The 16,609-nt window shown below is 63.5% G+C and overlaps 3 protein-coding genes across 3 annotated transcripts; 2 read left to right on the top strand and 1 right to left on the bottom strand.

Annotated features, from left to right (window-relative positions):
* Positions 1-189: 189 nt before the first annotated feature.
* Positions 190-5,227, top strand: MAT2A (methionine adenosyltransferase 2A). The gene is made up of 9 exons (XM_033081175.1): positions 190-375; positions 1,751-1,828; positions 1,906-2,028; positions 2,107-2,219; positions 2,294-2,437; positions 2,517-2,735; positions 3,086-3,268; positions 3,360-3,493; positions 3,840-5,227. Exons 1-9 carry the CDS (start codon positions 285-287, stop codon positions 3,940-3,942), a joined length of 1,188 nt encoding a protein of 395 aa, XP_032937066.1. The 5' UTR covers positions 190-284; the 3' UTR covers positions 3,943-5,227.
* Positions 5,228-5,885: 658 nt separating this feature from the next.
* GGCX (gamma-glutamyl carboxylase) lies at positions 5,886-16,609 on the bottom strand. Its single transcript, XM_033081098.2, has 16 exons — positions 16,523-16,609; positions 16,183-16,381; positions 11,764-11,976; positions 10,845-11,003; positions 10,518-10,683; positions 10,014-10,092; positions 9,844-9,950; positions 9,266-9,429; positions 8,733-8,992; positions 8,363-8,494; positions 7,827-7,978; positions 7,396-7,565; positions 7,002-7,132; positions 6,787-6,934; positions 6,144-6,333; positions 5,886-6,074 (listed from the first exon to the last, which is right to left on the bottom strand). Exons 1-16 carry the CDS (start codon positions 16,607-16,609, stop codon positions 5,921-5,923), a joined length of 2,511 nt encoding a protein of 836 aa, XP_032936989.2. The 3' UTR covers positions 5,886-5,920.
* VAMP8 (vesicle associated membrane protein 8) lies at positions 12,460-14,663 on the top strand. Its single transcript, XM_033081203.2, has 3 exons — positions 12,460-12,516; positions 13,369-13,557; positions 14,456-14,663. Exons 1-3 carry the CDS (start codon positions 12,484-12,486, stop codon positions 14,597-14,599), a joined length of 366 nt encoding a protein of 121 aa, XP_032937094.1. The 5' UTR covers positions 12,460-12,483; the 3' UTR covers positions 14,600-14,663.

Here is a 16,609-nt window from a genome sequence, read left to right as displayed (position 1 = left end):
GTGAGTGCTCGGCTGGCGCCGGGGCGCTATGGGCTGCCCCGGAGGTTGAGCTCAAGCTCCGCGTTACGTAACGTGCTCCCCCTGCCTGATTGCAGTGGTTCTGGGCCCCCGCCCCCGTGGCGCGTATTGAGCTCGCCATTGGCTGGGCTCAGCAGCGGGGCGGGGCGAGTAGGCTATAAATAAAGGGGGTGAGAAAGGGGCCGCGTTTAGTCCATCGCTGCTGTGGTCGGGTTTCGTTGGTCCGGTGCTTTTCCCTTCCGCTTGTCGCCGCCCATCGCGCCGCCATGAACGGGCAATTGAACGGCTTCCACGAGGTGTTCATCGAGGAGGGCACCTTCCTCTTCACCTCCGAATCCGTGGGCGAGGGGCACCCAGGTGCGGGCCGAGCGAGGCTGGGCGGGGCGGCGATCGCGCAGGCGCGGCCGGGCGGGGGGGGGGGGGGGGGGGGGGTGGTGTATGAGGAGGACGATGGTGAGGATGAAGATGAAGGCAGTGAGGATGAGGATGGAGGGAATGAGGATGGACCGGGCGCGTGGGGGGGGTGGTGACGCGGGCGGGCGCGCGCGCGCAGTGTGAGGCGGGCGCGCGCTCGCCGCATTGCGGGCCCTGCGCGCACGTGCTGCCCGCGTGGGGCGGGACACGGGGGGACGGTGGGGCGGGCGGGGGCCGGGGGGGCCGTTGCCGCCGTGACTCAGCCGTGACTAAGCAGCTCTCGGGTCTCCGTACCGCACGTACCACCCCGCGTGGATGCCGGCGGTAAGACAGGCCTGGTCACCCCCACGCACCATCTCCCCCGACTCCCTCCGCCGGAGTGTCGCCCTCCCCACGCCCCTCGACGGTGCCGCCGATGTCGCCCAGCCGGTGATAAAGTCTCGTGGGTCTCCCCAGATGTGCATTCCCGTCTCAGCTGGGGGGGTTCCACTTATCCCGGGCGGTGGCTGGAGCCCTCCAGCTCGGTACCAGCCGGTGCGGTCTCTCCCGATCTTTGTCCTTGCCGGTTTGGGGCACATGACTGTTAATCTCTCGAGGCGGCTGCCAACGCTCAGCGTCCGCTGCCTGGGCACACCCAGGACCCCTGAACCCTCTCATTCTGGTACCCCCTCTCCGGGCACACTCAACCCCTCCCGAGTTCCCATCAGCTCCAGATCCCACTTGGATCCCACAGCTGTGCACCTTCTGGCGCAAGCACCCTCAGCCCGATGGCACAACCTGAGGCTGCTCTGGGACTCCCCCCAGGCTGCTTGAGGGAAGAGGCTCTGAAGTCCGTTTCCTCACTCTTTCCCACTAAAAAGCATCCGGGGGATCCTCCTCCCCACACCCTGCCTGGGCACTGCCTTGTCCTTGCCCTGATCCTGCCTGGAAGGTCGCTGCCAAGGACACCTGCAGTCCCAGGGATATGAGTGGCCCTTGGGACACCCTGCACATCCCACACAAAACACCCTGGGAGCAGGAGGGAGCTGGGTGTCTGGTGTGGTATGGCTGGAGCGCTGGCGTGCTGAGGATTTGGAAAGCTGGGATACAGGTCTGATCCCTTCAGTGGTGCCACAGGGCACAGCCTTAGTTGGAGCTGGAACTTAAGTGGGACGTGCCTGGAATTCTGGACTGGGGACAAAGCAAGGGCTGTGTGCACCCTGGGGGGCTCATTAATTATGGGGCTCTGATCCCTGTGCTGGAGGCTGCGGAAGGAAGGGCTGTGCCGTGTTGGGCTGTCCCACGCCACCATGACGCCTCCTGCTCTCCATGTCCCCAGATAAAATCTGTGATCAGATCAGTGATGCTGTCCTGGATGCCCACCTCAAGCAGGACCCTGATGCCAAGGTGGCCTGTGGTGAGTAAGGGCACCAGGGGACAGCAGGTGGGTGACGTGGAGGTGACACCATGCTGACATCATTCTTGTCCCTGCAGAGACAGTTGCCAAAACTGGGATGATCCTGCTGGCGGGGGAGATCACCTCCCGGGCCAACGTGGATTATCAGAAGGTGGTCCGGGACACGATCCGGCACATTGGCTATGACGACTCTTCCAAAGGTGTGTCCTAGCTGCCACCACCTCAGTGACAGCACAGAGGTGGTACTGGGCTCACCAGAGACCCCTTTGTCCCCCCAGGTTTTGACTACAAGACGTGCAATGTGCTGGTGGCTCTGGAGCAGCAGTCCCCAGACATTGCCCAGGGTGTGCACCTGGACCGCAGCGAGGAGGACATTGGTGCTGGTGACCAGGTGAGACCTAGGGCCGTGGGGTTGCTGTGGTGTTGCCAAGGGCTGGGTGTGACCCTCTTGTCCCTGTGCCGCAGGGGCTCATGTTCGGATATGCCACGGATGAGACAGAGGAGTGCATGCCCCTCACCATTGTCCTGGCGCACAAGCTCAATGCCAAGCTGGCTGAGCTGCGCCGCAACGGAGCCTTGCCCTGGCTGCGCCCTGACTCCAAGACACAGGTGAGGTGCCAGTGGGTCCACAAAGCCCTCAGGAGCCCCTTGTCCCTCTGCCTGGCCTCTGACTGGTGTCCCCTTGCAGGTGACAGTGCAGTACATGCAGGACCGCGGGGCGGTGATCCCCATCCGGGTGCACACCATCGTGATCTCGGTGCAGCACGACGAGGACGTGTGTCTGGACGAGATGCGTGATGCGCTCAAGGAGAAGGTCATCAAGGCCGTGGTGCCCCCCAAGTACCTGGACGATGACACCATCTACCACCTGCAGCCCAGCGGCCGCTTCGTCATCGGCGGGCCCCAGGTGCAGCCGAGGGCATGGTGGTGGCAACAGTGACACTGTGGTGGTGGTGCTAGTTGGGATGGCATGATGGTGGCAGTGATGGCACGGTGATGGCAGCAGTGATGGTGCCGTGCTGAGGGCACGTTGACAGTGGTGATGGTGACGCTGAAGGTGGCACAGTGGTGGCAGTTAAAACAGTTTGATGGTGATGAGAATGGCACAGAGGGGTAGAGATGGTGCGGTGAAGGTGGCAATGATAACGCATCAGTGGTCACAGCGTGGAGTGGTGGTGGCATTGACAGCATGGTGATGGCTCAGCAATGGACACTGGTGAAACGCGGGCAGGGTTGTGATGCTGCTGTCCCCAACAGGGTGACGCAGGGCTGACAGGCCGCAAGATCATCGTGGACACTTACGGGGGCTGGGGCGCGCACGGGGGCGGCGCCTTCTCAGGAAAGGACTACACCAAGGTGGATCGCTCGGCCGCCTACGCCGCGCGCTGGGTGGCCAAGTCCCTGGTGAAGGCTGGGCTGTGCCGCAGAGTGCTGGTCCAGGTGGGTGCTGCTCTGAGTCGAGGCTGGTCCAGGTGGGTGCGGGGGCCACTCACTCCTCAGGCTCACCTGCAACCCTGCCTCCCCCCCGCAGGTCTCCTATGCCATCGGGGTCTCGCACCCCTTATCCATCTCCATCTTCCACTATGGCACCTCCCAGAAGAGCGAACGGGAGCTACTGGAGATCGTCAAGAAGAACTTCGACCTGCGGCCCGGGGTCATCGTCAGGTAACGGGCGTGGGGGTCTGTGCCAGGGGGTGGGGGCGGGCGGGGGTCCCTCCCGGAGCAGCCTGGGGACAGCCTGGCGCCTGGACCCGGCGCGGAGCCACTCGGCCGAACGGAGAAGGCGCGCTCAGGGCGCAGACGGGGTAAGTATCCGCCGGAGCTGAGCGCTTGGAGCTTCCTCAGTGTCAGGAGCGTGCCAGGTGTTTCCAGGGAGCAGCTGGGGAAGCTCCAACCGCCCCGGGGGTGGGGAGGAGGCGGAGGCGCCGCTGCGGAACCCCTGGCCGGGCAGGGAAGGGGCGAAGGCAGGACCCCGGGGCCTCCTCACTGAGTCGGGAATTGTGTATTCCAGGGATCTGGATCTGAAGAAGCCCCTCTATCAGAGGACCGCAGCCTATGGCCACTTTGGTAGGGACAGTTTCCCTTGGGAAGTGCCCAAAAAACTAAAATACTGAGAAAAAAGAGCATTGTTAGGGCTTTTCCCCCCACTCCTGCGGGCGTAGGATACAGAGAAGCCCGTGGGCTCTGGGGGAAAGAGCTCCCGGGCCACTCCCCAGGCTCCCCGGCCCTGCCATTGTCTCTCACCATCGTTTTGGTTGTGTGGGGACCATGTGCCTCTCCTGGAGCCCCCCCACCCGTGTCCCCCCAGATTCCTCTGGATAGTTTTTAACAAATCTGTCTTCTGAGCTGTGAGATGGAGAAAAAGGCCCAAGTGCCCTCTCTCACCCTTCCCCATGCCCCCACAGTCCCACTGTGGCAAGGGCTACCCTGTTTTGGGTCCCAGCAGTCCTACTGTGTGGAGATAACCCATTTTATCACTCTCTGTTCCCCCTTGACCCAAAATTCCACTACATTAGGGAGACCCCCCCCCCATTTTGACTCCCACTGTCCCCCCCAACCTGCTGCAGGGGGAGGCACACAAACTCCTCATTCTGGCTCCCTGTGTGTCCCCCCAACAGTCCCCATTCCACTGGGAGGATACTCATTTTGGCTCCCCCAGTCCACTGGTGGGGAAAACACCTCCTATTCCACCTCCCCATCCCCCTGGGACCTCGCTGGTGCTGGGTTTGGTCCTTAACCCTCATTTTTAACCTCTTTTTGTTCCAAAAATGCACATTTTTGGGGGACACGCTAAAACAGACACCCAAACCCCCCCAAGGGTTCAGTACCAGAGGAAAACGTTTTACTTTTTTTCTTTTTTTTGGGGTTTTAATCCAAAAGCTGAAGCGACTCCCCAACTGCACAACCCCTCCACACCCCCCAACTTTGTCTGGATTTTGGGGGGAAAGGGGGGGCATTTGGCGCTTGATACTTGAAGGTCTGGTGTATTTATTGTGTGCCGAGGCGGGGGCGTGAGTACAGAGAAGTCCCCGCACTCAGCTGGCAGCTCCTGATCCCTGAAAGCCTCCCCTTCCCCTCCCCCTACCCTCCCCCCGTCCCCCACCAATTTGGGGTGAAGCAGGGGGGGGATTGGGTTTGTTGGAGCGCCGGGGGTGCCCCGGGCGTGGCGCTGGTGGCCGGTGTGGTACAGAGAAGCCGGCTTGTTTACTGCCCGCCCAGGCTCCGGCCCCCAGAGTGCCTTGGGTGGGGGCAGAGGGGGCTTTCTCCTGCCCCTCGAGGAATTTTTTTTTTTTCTCTTGGTTTTACTATTTTTGGGAGGTTTCGTCCAAATGTTTTGATCCACTGAATCCAAAAACAAATTTTAAAAAAAAACTCAATAAAAGCGATGGGTTAGACAGAGCCACCTTGAGTGTGTGTGCGAAAAGAGGCGCAGTGGGCAGCTGGAGGGTTTTGGAAACTGAGGCACCGGGAGATGGAAAAACAGGAGTACAAGGAAAAGTGGGATATGGGGGAGTAGATAGGGAGAAAGTGTGGTGGAGGGAACAGGTACCGGTGAAACTGAGGCACAGGGTCCTGGGATGGGGGGAAATAGGGGTGGGGGAAGTGAAATGTAAGGCAGGAATGAGTATTGGGGCAAGGCTTGTGGGGGAAGTTGGGGTTTGGGAAAACAACTGAGGCATGCAGAAACAGATCCAAGAGATTGGGGTATAGGGGAATTGAGTGTGGGGGAATTGGAATGTAAGGCAGGAATGAGTATTGGGGCAATGCTTGTGGGTTGGGAAAATAACTGAGGAATGCAGAAACAGATCCAAGAGATTGGGGTATAGGGTAATTGAGTTTGGGGGAAAGTGGGATATGAGGGGAAACGGGCATAGGGGAACTGAGTACAGGGGAGACTGGGATGGATGAACCAGGAAGGGAATGTGGCTGGGGAGCTGGAGCACAGCAGAAGCTGAGGGAGGGAAGGAAATGGGTGCAGTGGGTGGGGAATACACAGGGTGGAGGGGCCGGTTACAGGGAGAATTTGGGGCATCGGGGAAACCGAGGCACGGGAAGATTTCTGGCTTAAAAAACGGCATTTATTTGGGGTGTTCAGAGCTCGGGTCCTCTCTGGGCCCCACTGTTGGTCTCGGGCCGAGCCTCCTCCTCCCCACGCCAGCTGGCGAAGGCCACCTCCTGTGCCAGGCGCTCCGGGGACGGGCGGCCCAGTGCCAGGTTCCGCAGCGCGATCAGCGTCATCAGGGCACTGCGGGGACAGCAGTGGCAACGGGGGGGGGCAGCGGGGGACAAGGGGACAGGGGGCGCTGGCACTGACCTGCGTCGGAAGAGGAAGAACTTCCTGCGGAGGAAGCGCCGGAGGCGCTGGGCCAGGCTGGATTCCTGCTCCCGCCGCTGCTCCCGCTGCTCCCGCCGCAGGAACAGTGACACCACCGGGTCCAGTGGGACCCCCGTGGGTGGGGGCTCCCCCAGGAGGGGACGCAGTTCAGGGGGCAGCGGGGACTGTTCTGGAGGGTGGAGGTGATGGGAGTTTTGGCGTGCTTGTGATTCCCTCAGTTCAGTGCCAGGGATTCTGGGGGTCCCCACCATCCACCCAGACTGGTGATGGGAACTAGGGCTGCTGACATGATCTCCCCACCTGTGTGAGGGACTGGGTGGCCCTGTCAGCCTCCCATCATCCCTACTGCTCACCAGAGAATGAGGTGATGAATGGGAGCTGTGCTGTCCCCCCCACCCCAGTGACAGCGACTTTCATGATCCCCTCAGCCTACGGCTCACCAGGGGCTGGGGTGATGGAGCTTTTGGGGTCCCCCAGTGCTACCCAGGGGGTGAGGTGATAGGGGTTTTGGGGTGCCAGGAAGCAAGGTGTCAAGGATTTTGAGATTCCCGGGTGAGAGGTGTCAGGGGTTCTGTGGTCCCCAGGGATGAGGTGCTGGGTGTTTGGGTCCCCATGCCCTCACCGGTGCCGTTGCGCACGCGCTCCCGCAGCTCCCGCAGCCGCGTCAGATTGCGCTCCAGCTCCAGCGCCGTGGTGTTCACATACAGGTACATGTAGCACGAGGGCTCCGGGGACACCGTGTGCACCTTGTGGTACTGCCCCGCTGGCAGCTGGGGGAGCAGGGCTGTCAGCACCCTCAGGCACCCCCAAGCCCCCCGGGATCTCCCCGATTCTCACCTGCATCCCCTCACCCTCCTGCAGCGAGTAGTTCTGCTGCTGCTCCACCAGCTCCACCAGCACCTTCCCCCGCAGCACCCGCAGGCTTGTGTTCCCCAGGTCCTCGCTCACAAAGTTCTCCAGGTGCAGGCCTGGAACACAGCTGGCCCTGTACCCCCACCCCAAAGCCCTGGGACCCCCTGTGCCCTGTACCACATCCCTCCAAGCCCTGAGGTGTCCCCCATGTCCTCTACTCCACCCCTCCCACTGACTGCAGGTCAGGACCCCAAAAGCCCCCATCAAACTCAGGATTCCCCCGTGCCCTCTGCAGAACCCCTGGGACCCTTTATTCCCTGGTAACTCTCCATGCCCTGAAACCCCTGTACCCCACCCCCAGGACCTCCCTGGTCCGCACCAGGGAAGTCTGCAATGAACACAGTGTCGGTGTGTCCATCCAGCTGTGCCTCCAACTCCTGCAACCGCTGGCGCCACGGAGAGAGATCCACTAGCAGTGGGAGCAGCCATGGTGTGGGGGTCCATGGGGACCATGGGGCACGTACCAGGTCCACCCGGGGGTCCACAAGTCTGAGGAGACAAGGTGTCAAGACCCTGCAGCAAGCCCAAATCCTGTGCATGCCCTCAGACCGCTGCTGGAAGTGACAGTGCTCATAGCATGGGGGACCATAAGAGCACACAGCCTGTGGGGACAGGTTACCAGCACCCCACATCCCTGTGTCCTCCCTAACCTCAGCTGAAAGCACCAGCTCCAGCAGCAGCACCCACAGCTCCCAGTCCAGACCCACCCGCTGGTCCCTGTCCCCCCACTGCCCCTGTTCCCCGTGCCACCTCTGCTGGAAGCGCTCGTTGATGGACACCCAGACATCAAAGTAGATCTGGGGCTGGGAGACGTTGTAGCGTGGCAGCAGCTGGCTCAGGCAGGCCGAGTACTGCTTAAGCATGTCTGCATGGTCCCGCCAGCGCCGGCTCTGCGTGAACGCCTGCAGGGAGTCGGGATCAGCAGGGGACAGGTGTGAGGAAACTGAGGCACGGGGGAATGAGGGATGGGGGAAACCGACGGATGGGGGCCACGATGCGGTATAGGGGAAAAGGCAGAATAGGGAAAAATCACACACAGGGGTTGTTCCATGAGGGGGAGGTGATGGGGAAACATGGGGGAGAAATGGAGGTATAGAGGGAAAATGAGGGATGAAGGAAACTAGCCCCTATTTGGGAGTGATGGAGGGGTTACCAGGGGGAAACTGAGGCCTGGGGGAGCGTTGGCTCAAACCAGTGAGTTTATCTAAACTGATCAGAGCCCCCCATCCCTCTGTACCCCTGGGCCCAGTGCACCCCAGTCTCAGGCGCCTGCAGAGCTCACTCACCCCTGGTTTCAGGTAGCCCACCTCCCCCGTGAGCCCGTCTCTGTAGGTGATTTTGACATGCTGGTGGAAGCGGGAGTGGACCATCATATCCCAGGAGTAGCCGTAGAGCCCATTGGTCCAGTTGTTGTAGCCCTGGCGAGACATGGGAGGGGGGCGGGGCTCACAGAGTCCCCATGGGACAAGGAGGGGACAGGGACCCCCATACCTACCACCAGCCCCCATTTACAACCCTAAATGTCCACTCCCCAAATTGCCCCCTACATGCCCCCAAATGCCCTCCACATCCCTTAGTCCCCTCCCTGTGTCTCCCAAACTCCTCACTTTCTCAGACCACCCCCTTGTCTCCCCAGTCCCTCCCCACCACACCCACCTGGGTGATGAAGTGGGAGTAGGGCAGGAAGAGCTGCTCCAGCACGTAGAGGATGGTGAAGGCTGCGGCCAAGTGCTGGCGAAGCTGAAGGCCCCCCTGTGCCCCCGAGCCCCTGTAGTGGCAGTCGGGGCTGGGCTGGGGGGGCTTTGTGCTGGGGAGCCACCCCTGCAGCCAGAGGGGACAGCGGGACAGGAGCCTCCGTGGCCACTCAGGGTGGCAGAAGAGCCCATTGGTGGCCAGCATGGTGTAGGAGAACATGCCTGGGAGGAGGACACTTAGGGACCCCCACTGCACCCGGGGGTGGGGGGTGCCCCTGTCTGGGACTGGGGGGGGCCCTGCACAGTGCCAGGATGTCTTAAGAGTGTTTGGCCCCCCTGTTCAGGACTAGAGGGGTTTTAGGGGCCATGGTGGTGGGAGCTTGCCCTGGTTGGGGGTGTTTTGGGATACCCAGGGGTCCCATGTCCAGGCTGGGGATGCTCTGGGGGTGCCCTGGGCACACTGGGGGTGTCTGGGGGTGCCATGTCCCCCCTCACCGATGCTGAAGAGCTGGGAGTTCATGCAGTGGAAGTAGGTGACGAAGACAAGGGCAAGGGGCCGCGTAGCATCAAAGAAGAGCAGGAAGCCAGCGGAGAGGTCGAGCACCAGCCCCCCTCCATGCACCACCAGCCGGCTGGTCAGCTCCTCAGACAGCACCAGCCTGGCCATGGAGCCCTCCTTGTCATCAGTCTCACCCGAGCACTGGCCTCAGCCTCCCCCTGCCCTCTCCACATTCCTCATCCTCATCCCAAACCCATCCCCCTGTACTCTTTGTCATCGCATCCCCACCCTAAACCCAGCCCATCAGTTGCCCTCCCTTCCCCATCACCCCCTTCCCCATCTCCATCAAACCTCTTCAACTTCATCATCCAACCCCATTAATCCATCCCATCCCTTCATCCTTCCTGTCATCCCCCCTCACCATGCTCTATTCCTGTCACCCCATCCCATTACCCCCTCCTCATTTCCACCTTGGACCCTTCAATTCCACGGCACCCTCATCAATCCCCTTCACCCTCCTTACTCTCACCCCACCCCACCCCATCCCCCTCCTCACCCCTTCCCCTCCCCTGACCTGAAGGGTGCAAAGAGCCAGTGCCGAGCAAGTGTCCCCATGGAGAACCCCTCGACCCAGTCGGCGTCCAACTTTTTCAGCCCCGCGATGAAGTACACGATGAACACCTGGGGGGATCAGGGTCAGAGGGTCCTGGGGTCCCCAGGAGGTCCCAGGGGAGGGACACCCACCTGGGCACGCAGCAGGGTGTAGTTCCAAAGTGGCACGTGGGCGTTCCGCTTCCGGGGACGGAAGAGCCCGTCCACGGACCTGCAGGGACAGGGAGGACCCCCGGGTATGGGGGGGACAAGGCCACTGTCACCTATTGCCAGAGCCATGAGGACACGTGTCTCCCACAGGGCCACACTGGGGGCAGAGTGCCAGGGGTGATACCAGGACCTGTCCCACCAGGCGGGTACACAGTGCATGGGGCTGTCCCTTGGGGACACAGTGCCACAGGGACCCCAGCACCTGTGCCACCTGCTGGGGACACCATGGGCTATGCCACCTCAGGGCGGCCCCAAGCTACAAGGGACCCCAAAACCTCTGCCACCCCATGGGAACCCAGCCCCATGTCCCCACCCTGCTGCCTTGCAGAGCCCAGAGCCTGGGATCCCCAGTGCCCCCCATCATGTCCCCCTGTGTCACCACAGCTCCCTGTGTTTTGGGGTCCCTGCAGCCCTCCAGGTGCCCACCCGTAACGATCAGCACCCAGCAGTGCCAGCTGGAAGCCCAGCAGCCCGTAGAGGTAGGAGTGGTTGTTCCAGGAGGTTTTGTCCAGCAGTAGCAGGTACCAGTACGGGCAGAGGAACGCCACGCAGCTCAGCCGGTAGCAGCACCCCAGCATGATGCCCAGCGCTCCTGTGGGCACAGGATCCGTGCTGTATCCCCTATCCCCTCCTGGTGCCTCTCCTCAGGCCCCCACGCCCATTCCCACCCCAGTGCCAGACCCAACCGTGATTCCTGCCTGCATCCCACCCCTGTTCTTGCCCCATTCCTCCCTGGCCCCATCCCAGCTGTACCCAGGAACATGATGGTGTAGAGCAGGTACATCCAGTCCAGGGGCAGGGGCTGCAGGAAGGGCAGCAGTGGGAAGCGACACACGTCCAGACCGTCCAGGTACCGCTGGTCCAGGTGGCCCAGGCCCCGCTCCTGTGGCACATCCAGGGCCATCAGCAGCCCTGAGGGATGTGAAGCGGGGGGATCAGTGACCCCACCGGGCCGGGGGAGAGCCAAGCATCCATCGGTCAGTGGCCGTGTCCCCCCCATCCATCCCCAGGAGGCCCTGGGTGTCCGGGCAGGCACTGACCTTTCCACCCACAAAGGCCATTGCCCAACTTTTGCTCTGGTGCTGACGTGTCACGGCTGGACATTGCCGGCCCCTCTCGGATGGGAGGGACCCCCGGTTCTCACCCTCTTCCCAAGCCCCTGTGCCCCCCACAAAGTCCCGGTGCCCCCCAAACCCCTGGATTCCCTGACACCCCGCAAGCCCAGCCTCCCTGTCCCCATGGAGCCCTCCCAGAGCCCTTCCAGCCCCGCCGGAGTTCCCCAGTCCCTGCAGCCACTCTGGACCACGGCCTCCCTGCACACGGTGCCCCGTTTGCCCTCCTGAGGCCCCTGTGGCCCCGGGGCCCACGATTTCCCTGTTCCTCGACCCCCTCGGCCTCTCCCACGCCGCGGTTCCCCGTGCCCTCGAGCCCTCCACAAAGCCCTCCCAGCTCTCCGCTGCCCCCAGCCCCTTCTCGCTCTATCCCCGCGATGTCCCCAGGGTGTTCTCCCGTGCAGGTCTCCCTGTCCCGGTGCCTCCGAGCCCTGCGGTCCCCTTCGAGCCCCTGGGTCCACCCAGCCCCCGTTCTCCCTGTCCTCTCGAAGTACCCCCGGCTCTCCCGGTCCCTCCCAGCCCCGGTCCCCCCGGAACCGTCCCGTCCCGTCCCCGCTGACCGAAGGCTGCGCGGAAAGCTCCGAGCGCAGCAGGGTCCTGCGGCCGGTGCAGCAGCCGGACAAAGCGGTGCCATCGCGTCAGGTCCCGTAGCTCGAACCCCAGCAGCCGCCGTGCCAGCCCGAAGTCGGTACCAGACGATTTGGGGGACCCGGTGGGGCTCGGGGGAGGCCCCGCCGCTTCCCCCCGCTCCGGCCGCCTCCTCCGCGCCGGGCCTGCCGGGGGTCACAGGTCTGGCGTCACGGGGTTCCCGAGGTTCCCGGGTTCCCCCCTCTCACCCCCCCGCCCCGCCGCGCTCCGCACCCGCCGCCGCCGCCATCGCCCCGGCCCCGCGTGACGGCAGCGGCGCCAATAAACAAAGAGGGGGGCGGGGTTATGTGGCCACACCCCACCAAGCCCCGCCCCTTTCCCGCGCCGCGAGCCCCGGCCCCTGACCCCCGACCCCGACTCTGGACCGTGACCCCCGGCCCCCGGACCGTGACCCCGCACTCATGACCCCTTCCAGGCCGCCCCGGCTCCCGGAAACCCGCCCCGGTCCCCCCGAACCCGGCACCCCCGGCTCTGTAGGACCCCCGACCCCGCCCTGACCCAGGTTCCGCCGCGCCCCCGGCCCGCCCCCGGCCCTCCCCCGCCCGGCGGTGCCGCCGCTCCCGGAAGCCCCGGGCAGGCGGGGCGGGTCCGGGGCCGCCGCGGGACAGGAGCCGAGCGGGGCCGGACGGACCATGATGGGACCAGGACACGGGGGGGCACCGGGGGTGGGTGCGGGGGTCCCTGTGGGGGTCCCTGTGGGGGTACCGGGATGTGTCGGGGCTCGGGGTTGTGCGTGGGGAAGCAGCCGGGGTGTTCTGGGCATCTGTGGGGTTCCGATGAGGTGTCCGTAAGGGGGTGAGCGGTGTCCTTAGGGTGCTTAAGGGGTCCCTGCGGGTGGGTCTAGGGTGAGAGAGGGTCTAGGGTGCCCACAGTGTGCGCAGGGTGCCATGGGGTGCCCATAGCCTGCTTACAGAGTTCCTCTGGGCTATCGGGAGTGTGTACGGGGGGCTGGGTGCCAAGGGGGTGCCTGGGGATGCGGGGCAGTGTCCGAGGGAGCCAAAAGGTGCCTGGGGAAGCGCCTGTGGGGTGGCCGTGGTGTCTCGGTGGGGTGCTTTGACATGAGGTTCACATGGGGTGCTCAGGGTGCATACAAGGTGCCGGGTGGGTTCACAGAGGGTGCCTGGGGTGCCCGTGAAGTGTTTAGGAGGTGTCTTTGGGGTTTCTGGGGTTCATATGGGCGTCTAGGGTACGTGTGGGGGGGTACCAAGCACATAGGGTGCTTGGGGTGGACATGGGGTGCCTTGTGGGTACCGTGGGGTCACCTTTGGTGTAGAGTGTATATGGGTTATAAGGGAGTGCACAGGGGCTCCCATGGGTTTCTGGGGTGCCCATGGGGGGCTTGGTGGGCACCTTTGGGGAGCCTGGGGTATTTTAGGGTGCCCAGGGTACACTGAGGGTGCAGGTGGTGTCCCAGGACATACCTGGGGTATCTGTAGGGTGCTGTGGGGTGTTATGGGGGTGTCCAGCATACATGTGGGGTGCTGGAGGTGCCCCCTTACTCCTGCCCTGTGCTGCAGGTGGGGGTCCCGGGGGGAGTCCCAGTGGATGTCAAGACAGAGGCCATGACAGCCGAGGGGCGTGTGCAGGCGCTGCAGCGGGAGGTGCAGGGGGTCACCAGCATCATGACCCAGAACGTGGAGCGGATCCTAGCACGGGGTGAGAACCTGGAGCAGCTGCACAGCAAGAGCCAGGACCTGGAGGCCACGGTGAGTGGGGGCACAGGGTCACCAGGGTGAGCATGGGGTCACCAGGGTGGGCAGTGGGTCACCAGGGTGGGCATGGGGTACCCACATTGGGCATGGGGTCACCAAGGTGGCTACGAGGTCACCTTGGATGGGCACAGGGTCCCAAGGGTGGGCACAAAGCTCCCTGCTGTCTCTGAGGTGGCATGGTGTCTCTAAGGTGGTCCCAAAGCCCCCAGGGTGGTACAGGGCTCCTGAGGTGGCACTGGGTCCCCAAGGTGGGGGCTGGAACCTCAGGTCAAGGAACACAAAATCCCCAAGGGAGACCAGGGTCCCTAAGGGGACTGCAGGGTCCACAGTGGGATGACATGGGACTCTTGGGTGGCAGGGGGTGTCCCTAGGATGTCTGAGGGGCTCCCCAGGGTTGCAGTTGGTGTCCAAAGAATGGCAGTAGAGGGTCCCCAGGGTGGGCAGGATTGTCTCCAGGATGGCCTTTGGGGTCCCCAGGGTGGCAGGACTGCCTTCAGGATCTTGGCCAATGTCCCTGCAGTAGCAGTTGGGGTCCCCAAGTGACAGAGGTGTTCCCAGCAGGTAAGGGCTGTCCCTTGCATGGGATTTGGGTTCTCCAGGGTGGCATGGGTGTCCCTGGGGTGGCAGTGTAGTCCCTGGTGTGCAGCAGCTGAGTGTTCTGAGTGGTAGTGGGCAGTCCCCAGGGTGTCGGGGATGTCTCTGAGTGTCACTCGGGATCCCCAGTATGTCAGGAATGTTCCTGGGGTCACAGCAGGTTGGCCTGGGATGGCTGTGGGGTGCCCCTGGGGTGCCAGTGTGTTGTCCCCAGGGTGTGAGGGCTGTCTCTGGGGAAGCACTTGGGGTTCCCAGGGTGTCAGGGATGTCCCCATGTCTGTAAGCGCTGTCCCTGCAGTCAGAGCATTTCCGCACGACGTCGCAGAAGATGGCCCGGCGCTACTGGTGGAAGAATGTGAAGCTGCTCATCATCCTTGGCCTCGTGGGCGTCATTGTCCTTGTCCTCATCATACTCCTGGCTACTGGCACCATCCCCACCTAGAGCCACTGTCCCCACAGAGACACAGCCACCCCCAGGCCCAAATACAGATGGGGAGAAGAACCAGCGGGACTTGTGTGTGTGTGTGTCTCTGTGTGTGTGTGTGTGTGTCTGTGTGTGTGTGTGTATGTGTGGTGGGGGGACACACGGGGACATGGTGGGGGACACAGATGGACATGGTGACATGGGCATGGGTACATGATGTGGGGAGGACACAGGCATGGGGGGATGTGTTAGCAGGGTGGGTGCCGTGCCAGGGCGCTGGGGGCCGTGCCAGGGCGCTGGGGGCCGTACCAGGCACCGAGGGACAAAGGACACTGTGGTGGCACTGCCACACTTGGAGGTGGAGGGGGGAAGGGGGAGGGGCAGGGACAGGGACATGGGGGGTCCCCAGAGACCTGGACATGGGGGTCCTGATATGGCCCCATATCTGCAGGGACCTGGGGACTCTGTGTTTGTGAATGTGGCTGTGGGGCCACTTTTCTCGGGGACAGGGCAGTCCCAAGGCACACATGTCTAGGGGTCTTGGGGACATGGGGAACCTGAGGGGCTGTAGGGACAGGGGGCTCTCTGGGCACATGGGGGGCTGTAGGAACAGGGGCTCTCTGGGCACATGGGGGGGCTGTAGGAACAGGGGATCTCTGGGCACATGGGGGGGCTGTAGGAACAGGGGCTCTCTGGGCACATGGGGGGCTGTAGGAACAGGGGCTCTCTGGGCACATGGGGGGCTGTAGGAACAGGGAGATCTCTGGGGATATGGGGGGGCTGTAGGAACAGGGCCTCTCTGGGCACATGGGGGACTGTAGGAACAGGGGATCTCTGGGCACATGGGGGGCTGTAGGAACAGGGGATCTCTGAGCACATGGGGGGGCTGTAGGAACAGGGGATCTCTGGGCACATGGGGGACTGTAGGGACGGGGGATCTCTGAGCACATGGGGGGCTGTAGGAACAGGGGATCTCTGGGCACATGGGGGGCTGTAGGAACAGGGGATCTCTGGGCACATGGGGGGCTGTAGGAACAGAGGATCTCTGGGGATATGGGGGGGCTGTAGGAACAGGGGATCTCTGGGCACATGGGGGGCCGTAGGGACAGGGAGATCTCTGGGGATATGGGGGGGCTGTAGGAACAGGGGACTCTGGGCACATGGGGGGCCCGAGGAACCCGGCAGCTGGGGAGAGTTGAGTGGGGGGGGGCCTGAGGAGCCCCGTCCCGGGGGTGTGCGGGGCGGGGTGTCCCGGGACTGGACACTCGAGGGTAGGAGGGGGGGCGGTCCCGGTCCCTCCCGTCGGGGGCGGCCTCTGGGGCCCGAGGCGGGACGGGTACAGGAACGGGCGCACCGGTACCGGCACCGACACCGACTCGCGGTACCGGGACTATGGTGAGTCCCGGGCCGCACTGCCCCGCTTTCGCTTTCGCTTTCCCCGGGGGCAGACCGGGATCAGAGACATGGGACCCGCCGTGCTCGGGATCCCCCGGTGCTGGTGTCATTCCCGGTCCGCTCCTCGGGCTCTCCCTGCCGAAGGGAGGGACGCGGCCCCCGGGGGTGGTGGGAGGTAGGGCGCGCGCGACTTCCCGTGTCCTGACCTCGCGTGTCGCGGTGTCCCCATGTCCGCTCTGGCCCCGCAGTGCTCGTGCTCCCCCGGTCCCCGTCCTCAGGTGGCCCTGTTCCCACGTCCCCACGGTTTACTGTCCCCGTGGTCCTTGTGTGCCCCCCTCGCTGTGCCAATATCCCCGGGGTGCTCCTGTCCTCATATTCAGGTTTTGTCCTGAGGGTGGCAGTTTCCTCATGGTCCCCGTGTCATCATCGTCCCCATGATCCTCATGTCCCTTGGTCCCCACAGGGCCCATCCCCGTGGTTCTTATGTCCCCAAGCTCCCCCAGTCCCCCCCTTCCTCATGGTGCCCATTGTCCTCGGTGTCCCTGCCTGTCCCCGTGGCATCTCCGTGTCCCCATAGTCCCGATATCCCCATGTCCCTTTGTCCCCACAGTCCCCCTTCGCCACGGCGTCCAT

This window comes from Catharus ustulatus, chromosome 27 (genome assembly GCF_009819885.2).
Source record: "Catharus ustulatus isolate bCatUst1 chromosome 27, bCatUst1.pri.v2, whole genome shotgun sequence".
Taxonomy (NCBI): domain Eukaryota; kingdom Metazoa; phylum Chordata; class Aves; order Passeriformes; family Turdidae; genus Catharus; species Catharus ustulatus.
This window is presented reverse-complemented; position numbering and strand designations above follow the sequence as displayed.